Source organism: Thunnus albacares, chromosome 16, assembly GCF_914725855.1.
Source record: "Thunnus albacares chromosome 16, fThuAlb1.1, whole genome shotgun sequence".
Taxonomy (NCBI): domain Eukaryota; kingdom Metazoa; phylum Chordata; class Actinopteri; order Scombriformes; family Scombridae; genus Thunnus; species Thunnus albacares.
Genome location: NC_058121.1, coordinates 5,674,750 through 5,687,618, shown reverse-complemented (window position 1 = coordinate 5,687,618; position 12,869 = coordinate 5,674,750). Strand labels below are relative to the sequence as shown.

At 37.7% G+C, this 12,869-nt stretch overlaps 1 protein-coding gene across 1 annotated transcript in view; it reads left to right on the top strand.

The window, feature by feature from the left end:
* LOC122965618 (exostosin-1a) overlaps nucleotides 1-1,832 on the top strand; it is a 56,479-nt gene extending 54,647 nt beyond the window's left edge. The window contains exon 11 of the mRNA XM_044329776.1: nucleotides 870-1,832. Coding sequence (XP_044185711.1) covers nucleotides 870-1,055 — 186 coding nt within the window. The 3' untranslated portion in view covers nucleotides 1,056-1,832. The remainder of the gene's footprint in view (nucleotides 1-869) is intronic.
* Nucleotides 1,833-12,869: the final 11,037 nt, after the last annotated feature.

Sequence of the window (12,869 nt, the reverse complement as noted above, 5' to 3'; positions counted from 1 at the left end):
ACATTTTCTACCAGTCTGACGTGGCTAATGTCACATTCTGTGCTGCTGTCGGCTGGAGTGTCAACAACTACTCGGGGACTCCCACAGAGTGAACCAGCTGGTGAGGGCGACCGGCTCTGTCAGTATGATGAAACTGGTTTCGCTGGCAAGGAGGCTCTGCTTCAGCCTTGAACCATCAAACTGCCCTCATATGGGATGCTTGGCCATCCAGGATGTTAAATGTTCTACCTATGGAGTAAAGATGGTGAGCTCATGGTTGAGATGCTCTACAAACGAGGCCACAGCGTCTCCAGTTTGATTCTGACTGTGGATCTTTGTTCGGATCATTTCCCTCTCTCTTTGCTGTTTCCCGTCAGCATCTGCACTGTAAACTGAATCTAGAAACTAAAAAAAGAGAAATTAAATAAATGAACTAAAATTTGCAGGTCACCGTCAGTGCACATGATGTTGGCTGATAAGTCTTTAAGTGGGATACAAACGGTGTCAATGGCCATTTTAAGTTTGTTGCTATAATAAAAAAATATCTCTCTGGAGAGATTAATAAAGTATCTGCCAGTCATTCAGTCTGGGTTCAGATACATCACAGAACTGCTAAGATGAATGATGTCAGTTCTTTATTTTAAATAATCATTTTCTTGTGCTGCATCATAAAGAAGTTCACCTTTTTAGGATTTCACCCAGATATTAAGCCATGGTCAGTAAAATAACCTTATAATGTTTCATTTCTCTTATTGCCCTGATAATTATTGTCAGTATTCTCTGGTTGTTATTACACGATCGCTTGCTACACAGCGGCTTTGATTGATTCCTCAGTTTCCCTCATACATGTATCCTCTCCTTGTTTCCCATCTCTTTTTCTCTAAACCAAGGGCTCCAAGGCGTCTCGGTGGGCCGACCCCGACCACTTTGCCCAGCGCCAGACCTGCATGAATGCCTTCAGTCACTGGCTGGGTTTCATGCCACTGGTGCACTCCCAGATGAGATTGGACCCTGTGTTGTTCAGGGACCAGGTTTCCATCCTGAGGAAGAAATACAGGGACATTGAGAGGCTGTGAATGCACAAGGATACACACCAAATCACTGACTGTGAGAGAGAGAGAGAGAGAGAGAAAGTAAGAGAGGTGGGCAATATGTGTGTGTTGTGATTCCTGTTAGAGACGCCATGAGAAGAACATACACACACTGAATGCGAACATTTGTGAGGCTGTAAAGCTCACACATGCACCGGACATAAAAATGATACAATACAGACATACGCATAAAGCATTTAACTGCGTATATCTATGAAAAAAAAGACTGCATTCTGTATGCGTGGTTGATAACAGCGAGTGACTGTGCATACTCGCCATCTGTGACAATACACATAAATATGAATGCATGGATACACATGCAACAAGACCTGGACCACAGACATATGTGTTGCATGGTTTGAACAAGAAAACTGTACAAGGACCTGAAAAATGTAATGTGTTTTGTTTTTTTTTTAAATCTAAGAGACATGTTTATTGTGGTTATTGGCCTGCTGACTGTAGAAGAGTATACAGTTTAAAGTTGGCCAAAAGGCTTAAGAGATTTTATGGGGTTTTAGGTTGTATCCAAACAGTCTAAAAGTCAAAGGAAGCACTCTCTGGGGTTACGTATGTTCAGTAGATACACAATGTGGACAGAATGGACAAACTGAAGCCTCTAGTTCAGGCCACATGACAGCTGTTACCCAAAATACACCCAGAGACAATGGCAATATGCGTCTTGTATACTATTGTAGATTTTGAGCAGCAGTTCCTGTCTGTATAAAGCAAAAAAAAATAAAATAAAGAGATGTTATGTTATAAGGTGAGAGGCCGGGTCTCAACATCACTTCTTGCTTCCTTCCTTACTTTATTTGTTCTTATCTTATGCTTTTTTCTTTTTTTTTTTGTTTCCTCTATAAGTCATTGAGTCCTTTCTTTCATTATGTTCTATTTTGCCTGGCTGCTTATGCAGTGGTATTTTTGTCTTGCTGTATTAATTGCTTTATGTAAAGGCTGGAAGTACTGAACTTTACACTTAAATTGTACAATAAAAATACAGTAAAGAACAAATCAGAAACTAAGTAATAAACCGATAATAAGTAGTCTCTGAAAAACTTGAAATTGTGGAATATAAAATATATAGTAGATAATGATATGTTATGGCTGGATCTATTTGTCAGTTTGTTTAGGTGATTCTTTACTTAACTTGAGGGGACACAAAAAATTGTAATAAATTTAAGAGTAATAAAGGATTACTTCTCAGTATGATGATTCACCTGATGGAGCACAGAAATGGTAAGTAATGGTAAGATAATAATGAAGCAATGATTACCTTGCTATGAACAGTAACCTCTCAGTATGATGCACCACTTTATATGAGCACAAAAATCTAATGTTGAAGTAATTAGAAATTATGATCAGGGCTGTCTGATCACGGATCCACTCAGGTATTACACATAATGTTAAACAGACCCACAATAGAACGGGAGCCATACAGGACCTAGTTGACTGTATAAAACGTGGATCTAAACCCATACAGGTCCCAGGTCGGGTCTTGGGTCCTAGGGTCCAGGTGGACCTGGAAGACTTCTACTGCCAATTAGCTTCATTGGAGCATACAGCCAAGCCCGAAGCTCTGCTGCAGGGAACTGAACCAAGGGTCTCTGCAATGACTGGTGAGTGTTGTATGAACTTGCTTTCAACTTTTTTTCAGTCATGAGGTCATGATGGGAATGTGTAACAGACATCACACATCTGAAGGAAATGGTGTTATTTGTGTCACATGTACTGGAAGATGTGACACATTTTATGACGCTGACTTGAGCTCTGTGTTGAACAAGTCTTAACTTGTTTAACCGTTTATAGAAGTGCGAAAGCAGCCATTGAAACAACCACTACTTTTTCAAGAGCAAGTGTAACAATTGCACGATTGATGTTCCTCTTGTCTTTAGTGACAATAAATATTCAGTGAAAATTATGTTGCATTTCCATTCACCAAAATTCCCTGCATTCACTCTGAAAAAGGATGCTACAGTTGTATCTAGTGCAGCAGTGTTTCTGATGGTCGACCGAGCACATCTGCCCAGTGCAAGTTGAACTAAGGTGAACCGGAGCTAGCTGGACATTTGCACTGAAACAGAAAACACACAAATTTGTACACTGGATGGGCTTCAATAGAAGTGAACGGGAAATGGAACAAATATTCGTCTGATGGAAATGTGATGTGACACATTTAGGAAAACTAATCATGGCTTCTGATTAACCCATATACCTTCCTTAACACCAACTACTGCAGTGCTGCTTTACAATTTTTTTTTTCATCAAACATTAATCTGCCAGTTATTTTCTCCTTAAATGAAAACGTCCAAGATGACGCCGTTAAATTGTTTGTTTTGTTCGACCAACATCACCCAAAGATACTCAGTTAACAGTTAATCAAATAATGCAAAGAAAAGCGACAAATTCTCATAAATTAGGAGCAGGAATTACAAAATGTTTTGTATTTTGATTAATAAATTATCAGTATTTTTGCTGATTAGTTTCTGTCAGTCGACTTATCAGTTAATTGACTAATCATTTCAGCTGTACATGTATGCCATATTTTCCTGAACATTTATGATGAAGCTACATGAATGTGAACTAAGTTGCAGCTCAGCAACATGCAGTTCAGACAACTTTAACTGGGGTCAAACAGTAATGAATACATTTTATACTGTACAGTATAGGCACATACAGTAAAACACACATCTCTTTCATGTACAGTATGGAGGGTTGTTCCCATGACCATAAAGGAGGCGATCAGCCATTTTTTTTCCAGGAAGCTCCCTCTTTTGTCACTTTAAATTTGTCTCTCCCTTCATCTATCTTTCATTATTCTTCCTTTGACCTTTTTTCCCCTCCCTCCTATCAGAGACAATAATTCTAATCACCTGATCTTTTTTCTGTGTACACCTTTCTTTCATCAGACTCCCTTTATGCTTTCTCTGCCTCACTCCCTTGTTCCCTCCCGTCTCGCACAACCAATAACCAGGATCTCTTTATCATCTGAAGGTTATCACAGTTTCTCCTCCTTAGATATGACACACGCATCCAAACTAAGATCTATGATCTCAGAAGAATTAACACAGCCATCAAAGGATGCTGCATTCCTTTCAGGTAACATAAATATAAAGAAACAAATACTGATGTCAAAACTGCAGACGTGTCATCTATTGATTTGATATATTCAGTTACACGTGCATACTACGTTTTACAAAAAGTTGCATGATCTTTTTAATAAAAAATGTTGAAGAAATAAGAAGTATTTCTAATAAAAAGGGTTCATTTTGGAGGTACAATATTTGATACATGCCTTCATAAGTTGCCACAGAATGAGAAAGCATTCATTTTAGCAAATGTCCTGGAAATGTTATTGCTTCTTGCTTGTTGTTGCTTCTTAAATTCACTCAAAGTGCTCAAACATGCAGTTTTTCCCAGATGTCTTCAGTATACATCTGTACATATATGGATACATTTCTCATCACATTTCATTGTTTCATAAGGAGTAACAACTATCTTGCTGGTTTTGTTATTGTAACCATTTTACAATTCAACCAGGAAAGACATCACATGTGAACAAGACTGTAGATGCTTCATTTAGTAAAAGCTTTATTTCTTGATCCAACATTAAAAAAAACAATATGTGTAAAAGCCTATAAATAGATCCCTTTCTGCAGAGATCCACAGATACAAATGCCAGAGGGACTTTGCAGCATACACCACAATGACAGCAGAACAACGAAACATGTAAGGTGGTTCAAATATCCTTAATATAATTACTGGAAAGCCTGCAAATAAATCCCAGTGAAAGCACTGGTTAACAGCTGAGAGATGGAACCCCAGTGGTGACAAAATAAGAGCGATAAGGGTCTTAATGCTTCAACGCTAAACAACACTAATACCTTTTCTTTTTGTGAGTGACATTATTTTGTTCAGATAAATTCTTATCACATGAAGTACCAGAATTCAACAGATTATCTGTAATATATCAACTAGAAGGAAACATTCCTATATACTGCATCAAAATTGCATGTCAAAATGTTTTGTTCCACGTTACGCAGTGGTAAAGTGAATTGTCGTTTATTACCAAATAATCTTTTAAGACAATCTATCAAAAATGCTAAACATTTTCTGGTTGCAGCCAAGTGCCCTGACTACCACTGAGAACACTAAGGTCACGTCCTCTGTCATTTTTCTTGAAATTTGGGGGGTCTACAAACTTGGTGGAGTTTACTTCTTCACTTAAAGTCCTACACATGGTGCATATTTTATAATCTATTTAATCTGCTTCCATTGGACCAATTTTAGGCAAATTATACTATATAGGGAATCAAAATTTCAAGAAAATATTAGTTATTAATTAATTAATTTATTTATTTTCTGACATTTTATAGACCAATTGAATAATACAATGAACTTAAAAATAATGAATCTGTAATGTAAATAAGTTTTAAATTATCTCAAATACCAATCAACAAATTTCATCATCGTGATTTTGTTTTTCTCCCCACTGATGTGATAAAAACAAAACATATGGGGAGATAATGTGGGGAGAAAAACATAACGTATCATGATCCTAAACCACATGTTCGGTTGTGTTTAAATTCTCACCCTGAGATTATTTTATCACTTTGATCACAACAAGTACTGTTCAACACATCAAAATGTTAGTTTGATGTGTTGTTAGATGTATTTTACTCTCATTTTAAAATTTAGAGATGGTTTAATTTTCTGTCTGGGAACTGTCTGAAACACCTCACTAACTCTATGTTCAGACAATTCTTACTGACAGTTAGCTTGTTGAATATCTACTTGTACATTATTGAGATTTAACAGCAGGCTGTCAAATTTAAGTGATGTCATTTGTACTACCCCTGGATTTCGTTCAAAGTTGGCAGTGTATGAGATCAGAATGGACCATTTTCCATTTAGAGTGGACCATTTTCCAAATACAATCATTACCATGTTTCTCTCTGAGCACTTCTTTTTCTTCAGTCTGGCAAACTACCAGAGCCAAAAGATGATTTAGTGTGAGCCACAATGACTTTCATTTCAGTTTGCTTTAGGGAATTCTCCTTTTGCTCTTATGATGCATTATTATGGTCCCTGCAGCCCGTAAAGCACTGTGTGTTTGTGTGTGTGTGCATGTGTGTGTCTCTTTGGTCATAGTGTACACATTATCGTATGTATTACAGTGGCATTTAGGAGGTAGAAGTACCCTTGAGACCAATAGCAACACCGCCTCCTGCTGCAGCTCGAAGCTGTGAAAAACATTTTCCTGATGAATATTAAATGAGCCTTTATGAATAAAACACCAATCACCAAATGTCTCTTTGTTTACTTTTTTATGGACTTGCTCTTGCTGGCAATAAAATACATGTACACCTTAATACAGACAAATATTCTTATGTCAAAGTGGACATGTTCTACTATTTTAATTTGTCATTTGTATGGAAAATATGCAGTGTGTTCTCCAACACACAGAAGAAGAAGTGGTGACCCTGAACTTTATATCCCCCTATTTAGCATTTATAAGCAGTATATAAACTTATGTAAATAAGTTTTAATTAATGTATTTGTCAACTATAACTCCTGTTAAACAAATAAGGAACAACAATATAGTAAATCACAGTTTTAATATTATTAATAATACAAAATCTATATAAAATATTCAGGAGGAGCATTTTTTAAAGTCATTAAATGATTTAAAATGATTTGAGCATGGTGCTATTGAAAGCCGGCATCTAAAGTCAGCAGATGACAAGTTGATTCTACCGAAAAAGTGAAGTTTTTAATTTGAAGCTTGAAAGGTGGCTCTCAAACAAGTCCTCACTGCCTTCCAGAACAAACCATATGACCTTTACAAAAAAAAAAAAAACATTCATACAAAGAATTTCCTCAACTGCCACAGCAATGATTAGAAGATAGACTTGAAAAAATGTAAACCTATCTTAAAACAACAGTCAGGAGCCCAAATGAACATTGAAACATGTTTTTCTTGCTGTAATCATTCCTCCTGTTCATACTGACCATTAGAAGATCTCTTCATAATGCATTTACAATGTAATTGATGGGGGACAAATCTTCCTCGTTGTCTTCCATAGTTACAGTCTTTTTAGTTAAAAATTCCCTCTTTGTGTCTCAATGGATATTGTTTTCCTGTCCAACTGCAGTGGAAGGATTGTAACAAAAAGCGGGAATTTGGCACTAAAAAGACACTAACGTTTGAACGATACAGACTTCATTTGACTAATTTGGGCAGCTGAAGCCTCATATTAGCTTCAAATAATTTAGTTGTGTAATACATTTGATGCACAAGAACAGTTCATTAAAACAATAAATATTTAAATACATTTTTTCACAGAGGAAGAACTGTGGATTTTGTCCCCCATCATTCACACTGAAAGTGCATTAGGAAGGGAAGTCTTAATGGTCAGTATGAACAGGAGGAATGATTACAGCACGAAAAATATGTGTCAGTGTTTATTTGGGTACCTAACTGTTGTCTTAAGACAGACTTGCAAAATTGTAAACCCGTCCTACAAGGTGTGGTTCAGTTTAGGCAACTAAAACTACTTGGTTAAGGTTAGAGGAAGATTGTAATCATGGATAAAAGAAACCAATGTTGACTGTTGTTAGGAGACAGTGTTCTCTGCTGTCACAGTCAGACACTTTCCACACCCCATAAATCAACCCCAAACTCCCCCGTAACGCCTAGGACACACTGGATGTGTGAGCAGCGCGTGTGCATCACGGAACCTCTTGCTTTTCCAAAATGAAAAGCAAGAGGAACTGCAAACAACGTCAATTATGACTCTTTCTGTTATGAACTTTTGATCCATGGAGGTTTTATATTTGTAAAACTTTCCTCAAGCTGAGAAAAGTGATTTAAAAATATGTGACGTCATCACAATGTAAAGTCTATGGGCTGAGCAGGAGCTAATCCACCATTGTGCTGTACATTCATATACTTAAATATTCATAACACTTAAATTTCTCTCATTCTGTCTCACTGTTCTCCTGTCAGAATTAGATTTAGGTTAGTAGCTTTATGATCTGTCCTTTCTGTTTGATGTTCAGTGAGTGTGGAGGTAAACTTTGAATGTTTGGGTTTCCCTTAAGGAGAGCACGCTTTCTGCAAGTAAGTCGCTTTTGTACGTTTGTGTGTTTGGTGGTAAGAAACAGATAAAGATGCACAAACAGCATATTGATACCTTACTTAGTCTGCTTCTGTTCTATCTGAATATGATGTGAGCCGATGAAGCACAGAGAGAAGGCATCCTGTCTACAAAGAGCTGTCAACAGGGGGTCCAGACCATAATAATATCTTGCAGACTGTTTCTCTGCAGCAGACTTTTTCATATTTTCAGGGCGAGACACACACACACACACATATAAAAGCCCTCCTCACTGTAAGAGCATGTTAAAAGGTCTTGTCTCTGTGATCAATACAGGTCAGCGTTAGTCATTGGATGTGATCATCCATGGGTTCCCTCAGGAGGAAACTAAACCGCTTCACTTCTCCCCTGGACAGTGAACATGGATCCATGGATTGCTGCTGATGTCAGAAGAAGCCAGGCAGCACAAAGAAACATGAAAAAATAAATCTGACAGGGGGGAAGAAGGAACAGAAGGCTTTTAAGTAACATAAAACATTGTCTAAAAGTGAAATTCAGGTTTCCCTGGGTATCCAAGAAGATGTCTCAAAATGATCAGTAGTTTTATTTTATTATTGGGTCACCCATTTTAGTGGATATTTAAAGGGCAATTCTTATGGTCCTTTTACACAGAGATTGATCTTAAGGGTGATTCATTCGTATTTTTTAAAAAAGTAATTAAACAAAAGGCAAAATATTGCTCTGCTTAAGCAGCAGCATTTCATTTCCTCACCCTAAATGTGTTAAATGTAAATTAGAGTTACAGTATGAATACTTTTGAAGCAACAATTTCCCCAGTGCATTGTACAACATATCATGAAGAGGAATGGACGCAAATGGAAGAGACTTCAGGCTGAGCGAGGCTGAAGAATAAATTCTTTATTCAGCAGCACTGAACTGAGCAGAGAAAACTGCACAGAACAGAATATCCAACAAAGACTGAACAGAAAACCAGGGCTAAAATATAAACTGGACTAATGAGGGAAATGGGGAGCAGGTGACTGGACAGGGGAACAGGCAAGAGGCTGATTGGCTGGCAGAGACACAGGGAGCAGGGCAGGGCTGACGAGGCTGATACAGGGCAGGTGTGTAAAAGGGCAAAGCAAGCACAGGAACATAGGAGGGAGACACAACACAAAATTTAGGACAAAAAGTCCAAAAACACAGAGTGCACACAGGAACCCAAAAGAACAAAAACAGTCCAAAAAATAATAATCCAAAATAAAATATGGTTGGCACCCAGATTGACCCGCTGCAGGTTTTTACTTTATTTTTTTATTGCAGAATACTTCAAATTCAATGGTCTGTTTGGCAAGTTGGTGAAATAACTCTAACATTTTTTCTCTTCTGTTACATTAAAACTGGGGAGCTATAGTGTATTTACAGCCTTTATGACTGACCACTCATGTTGCTCAGTTTGCTGGACCCTGCTTGACAGATTTGCTGCTGCATCCCAAATTCTCAGTACTCAAGTGGTAAAACCATTAAAATATGACACGGGCCTCTGTAAGAGTTTACATAAGGAGTTTTGTAATGTGTGACTTTCATTTTCACTCTCGTCTTTTTAAGTATCATGTATTTATTTTTATTTAAATGTGAATTTTAATTTCTTTTTAAACCTGCATTAACTGATTTTTTTGGCCACTTGGGGGCAGCAGAAACAAGTAGTGAAGACAACACTGACATATCATTATCTTTTAAGTTGATGTGTTGAACTTGTTAGCAAACAGTTGCTTCTTTAAGCATCCAGCAGTTACGGAGCAACATCACATTCATTTTATTGAATAAGTCCAATATTCACTCTCCTTTAGCTGTGTTTACTCTACCAACTCCTGAAGGAAATATCTGGCTCTTTAGCTGCTAAATGCTCCACTATGTTCACCAGCTAGGAGCTAGGTTTGGTGCTGAGCAGGCAGTGAACAGGGTGGTTTTTAGAGTGGGTTTTCTCTGAAAACAGCTGCCTGCTGTGGCCAAAAACACAATGCTATGAGAGTGCTGAGCGTGAACCAAAACAGTAAGTCACAGCCGGACAGCTAAACAATGAGCTGAAACTCACTGTAAAGCTCCATAAAGCCAAGGGGAGCCGCAGAGTCGAAAAAGGAAAGAAAAGGTAAAGTTGTTGGTTTATTTCAGATATTTTCTATTATTCTAGAAATGGAGTTTTGGGTTGGTAGTTCTCCCGGTTTCCGATTCAAAAAAAAAACTTTATTTCTCAGAATCAAAGGAAAAATAATTAAAACCGATGGTCTTAACATTAATCTAATCATATTGTTGAGTTATCAAGGACACGTCTGGGTTTTTGTGTTGAGAAATGTTAAAGATATCATTAAAGAAAACCTTAACACGATGACAGTGAGGAAAATATCTCTGGGCAGCGGGTCCTCCGGTCAACCAATCACAAAGCTTCAAATTCTGGATTTCAAATTCAATTCATCCCTGGAGCGCTCTGAAATATAAGTTTGTATTGTTGTATTTGTATTGAAAGAACATCATCAAACAGTTACATAAAATAACACAAATAACATAACGGCTCAGATAACTACACAACGCAAAGACAATGATTCAAAATACATGCAACTACGTGGTTTCAGCAACAGTAGCATCAAAAGCAACCACCATAGCAACCACCATAGCAACAATAGAAGGCCTGAAAAAATCTTTGTAATAACTGACAAACTGAGCGAAGATTATGAAAATAAAATGAACATTCCTCACTAGAAGTGTTATCAAAACGCATTTTAATGTCAAAACTATCTTAAAATATTGCATTTTCCACTGAGAATAAAAGGAATGTCATCCTTTTTGTTTGTTTTCTCAGTCATGTGACAGCACATGCTTGATAACAGACCTTCTGCACCTATTGGGCTCCACCAACATTGGCTCACAGAAATAACTGGGTTATAACAGCCTCCTAGGTTAGTAGGCCCCTAATAAGTTATATATTTGGGACAGATGTGTGATGATAACACCTATTCAGTAATCAAATCGGGTAACCGACTGGGGTCCCTGGGGACCCCAAGAATAAACTACAGTCAGAAACAACCATCATAACAAAATGTTAACTTATTTCTTCTCAAAACATTATTAGTTATGTAATTAATTCCATCTGGAAAAAACAAACAAATTATTATTATTTTAGGAAAGTTACAGTTAATTTGCATAATATTGTATAAAATGAAAATATATACTTTTCTTTAATACAAATTGCAGCTTTTATCCCAAGTATAGTCTTTCCACAAAACCCTCAGAACGACTGACAGAGTGCCCCTACCCCCCGATAGTCTGTGATACTTGAAACAAACATGAACTCAAATACTTCCATCTACATAGGCAGAATTGGGTGCTTTTGAAAGAGGTCCCTCAGGACCCTAGTGCATTGGAATTTTTGAAAAACACTAATTAAAACAGAAACAGGAAACAATGATATGAAGTCATTAGGAACAAATTGATTGACAAACTCATGAAAAATTGGAATAATAGAATAAAGCACCTGTGAGATATACTGTATATGTACTGTATACCTCTGGGGTCTCCAGGTACCCCAGTCGGTAGGATTAAAGTTATCATTCATTACCATTTTAGAGTTTGCTAACAGACCAAGGCAAACATATGTCTGACATTAAGATGAAAAAAGTGGTAATAAATGAGTGGCTCAGATGACTCATGGTATATGTCTGCAGTACAGAGGGAGAAAGAAAACTGTACATCCTTACATCCATCTCGCTTTTCCATCAGTCCATTTGACTCAATCAATCCTGACAGCCGGCCTCTCCTTTCCCTTTCATCTCCCACTCTCTCTCTCTTTTTTTTTTTTTTTAAAGCCGTCAGCATCCATCTCATTCGTTACGGCTCTATTATGCAGTGCTGCCTCAATAAAATAACAAACGCATGAATAAATCATACCCAACCCCAATCTCTCTGATTCATAGAGTTTGGATAATTATTCAGTTTTTCATGAGAGAGCAGTCATTGATTCGACTTGACCCTAAACATTTTCCAAGGTTATGGGATGGGAAATTGATCGGCGGCGAGCGATGATGGAGAGAGGACCGAACTCACAGAGCAGCGGAGGAAACGGGGGAATATCCAAATATTCAAATCTCTCTCCCTCTCTCCCTCTTTCTCTCACTCTTCAAATATCCGTGACCAAATGGATTTATAATTGGAAGTCAGGGGGCCCAGAAATACTCCTCACCTTCTTTCTGAGTCATCTAGATATTAGTTCTGGTGAGTTACAGGGTTGATATGAGCACATGGGGAGAAGATGAGGGAAAGAAAAAGTCATTAGGAGGAGCTCATTGCTGGTATTGTAAGAGACTCTCTCTTCCTGTCATTTTTTCTCCTCTTCTCTTTTTTCTCTCTTGTAACTTCACTTTTTCACATGCACACACAGACACATTCAGTCGTCCATCGTTTTCCTCTCTTCCAACAATGTTTCTCATTATAGCCTGTCTCCTCATATTTGTCATATTGGGTAGTCACCCGTGATGATAGCATAGGGTACTGGGGCACTGTGTTTGTGTGTGTGTGTGTGTGTGTGTGTGTGTGTGTGTGTGTGTGTGTGTGTGTGTGTGTGTGTGTGTGTGTGCAGTGACTTGGCTTTTCAGAACACCCCTATGATTCCTCACACGTATGTCCACACATACACACACACACGGTGACA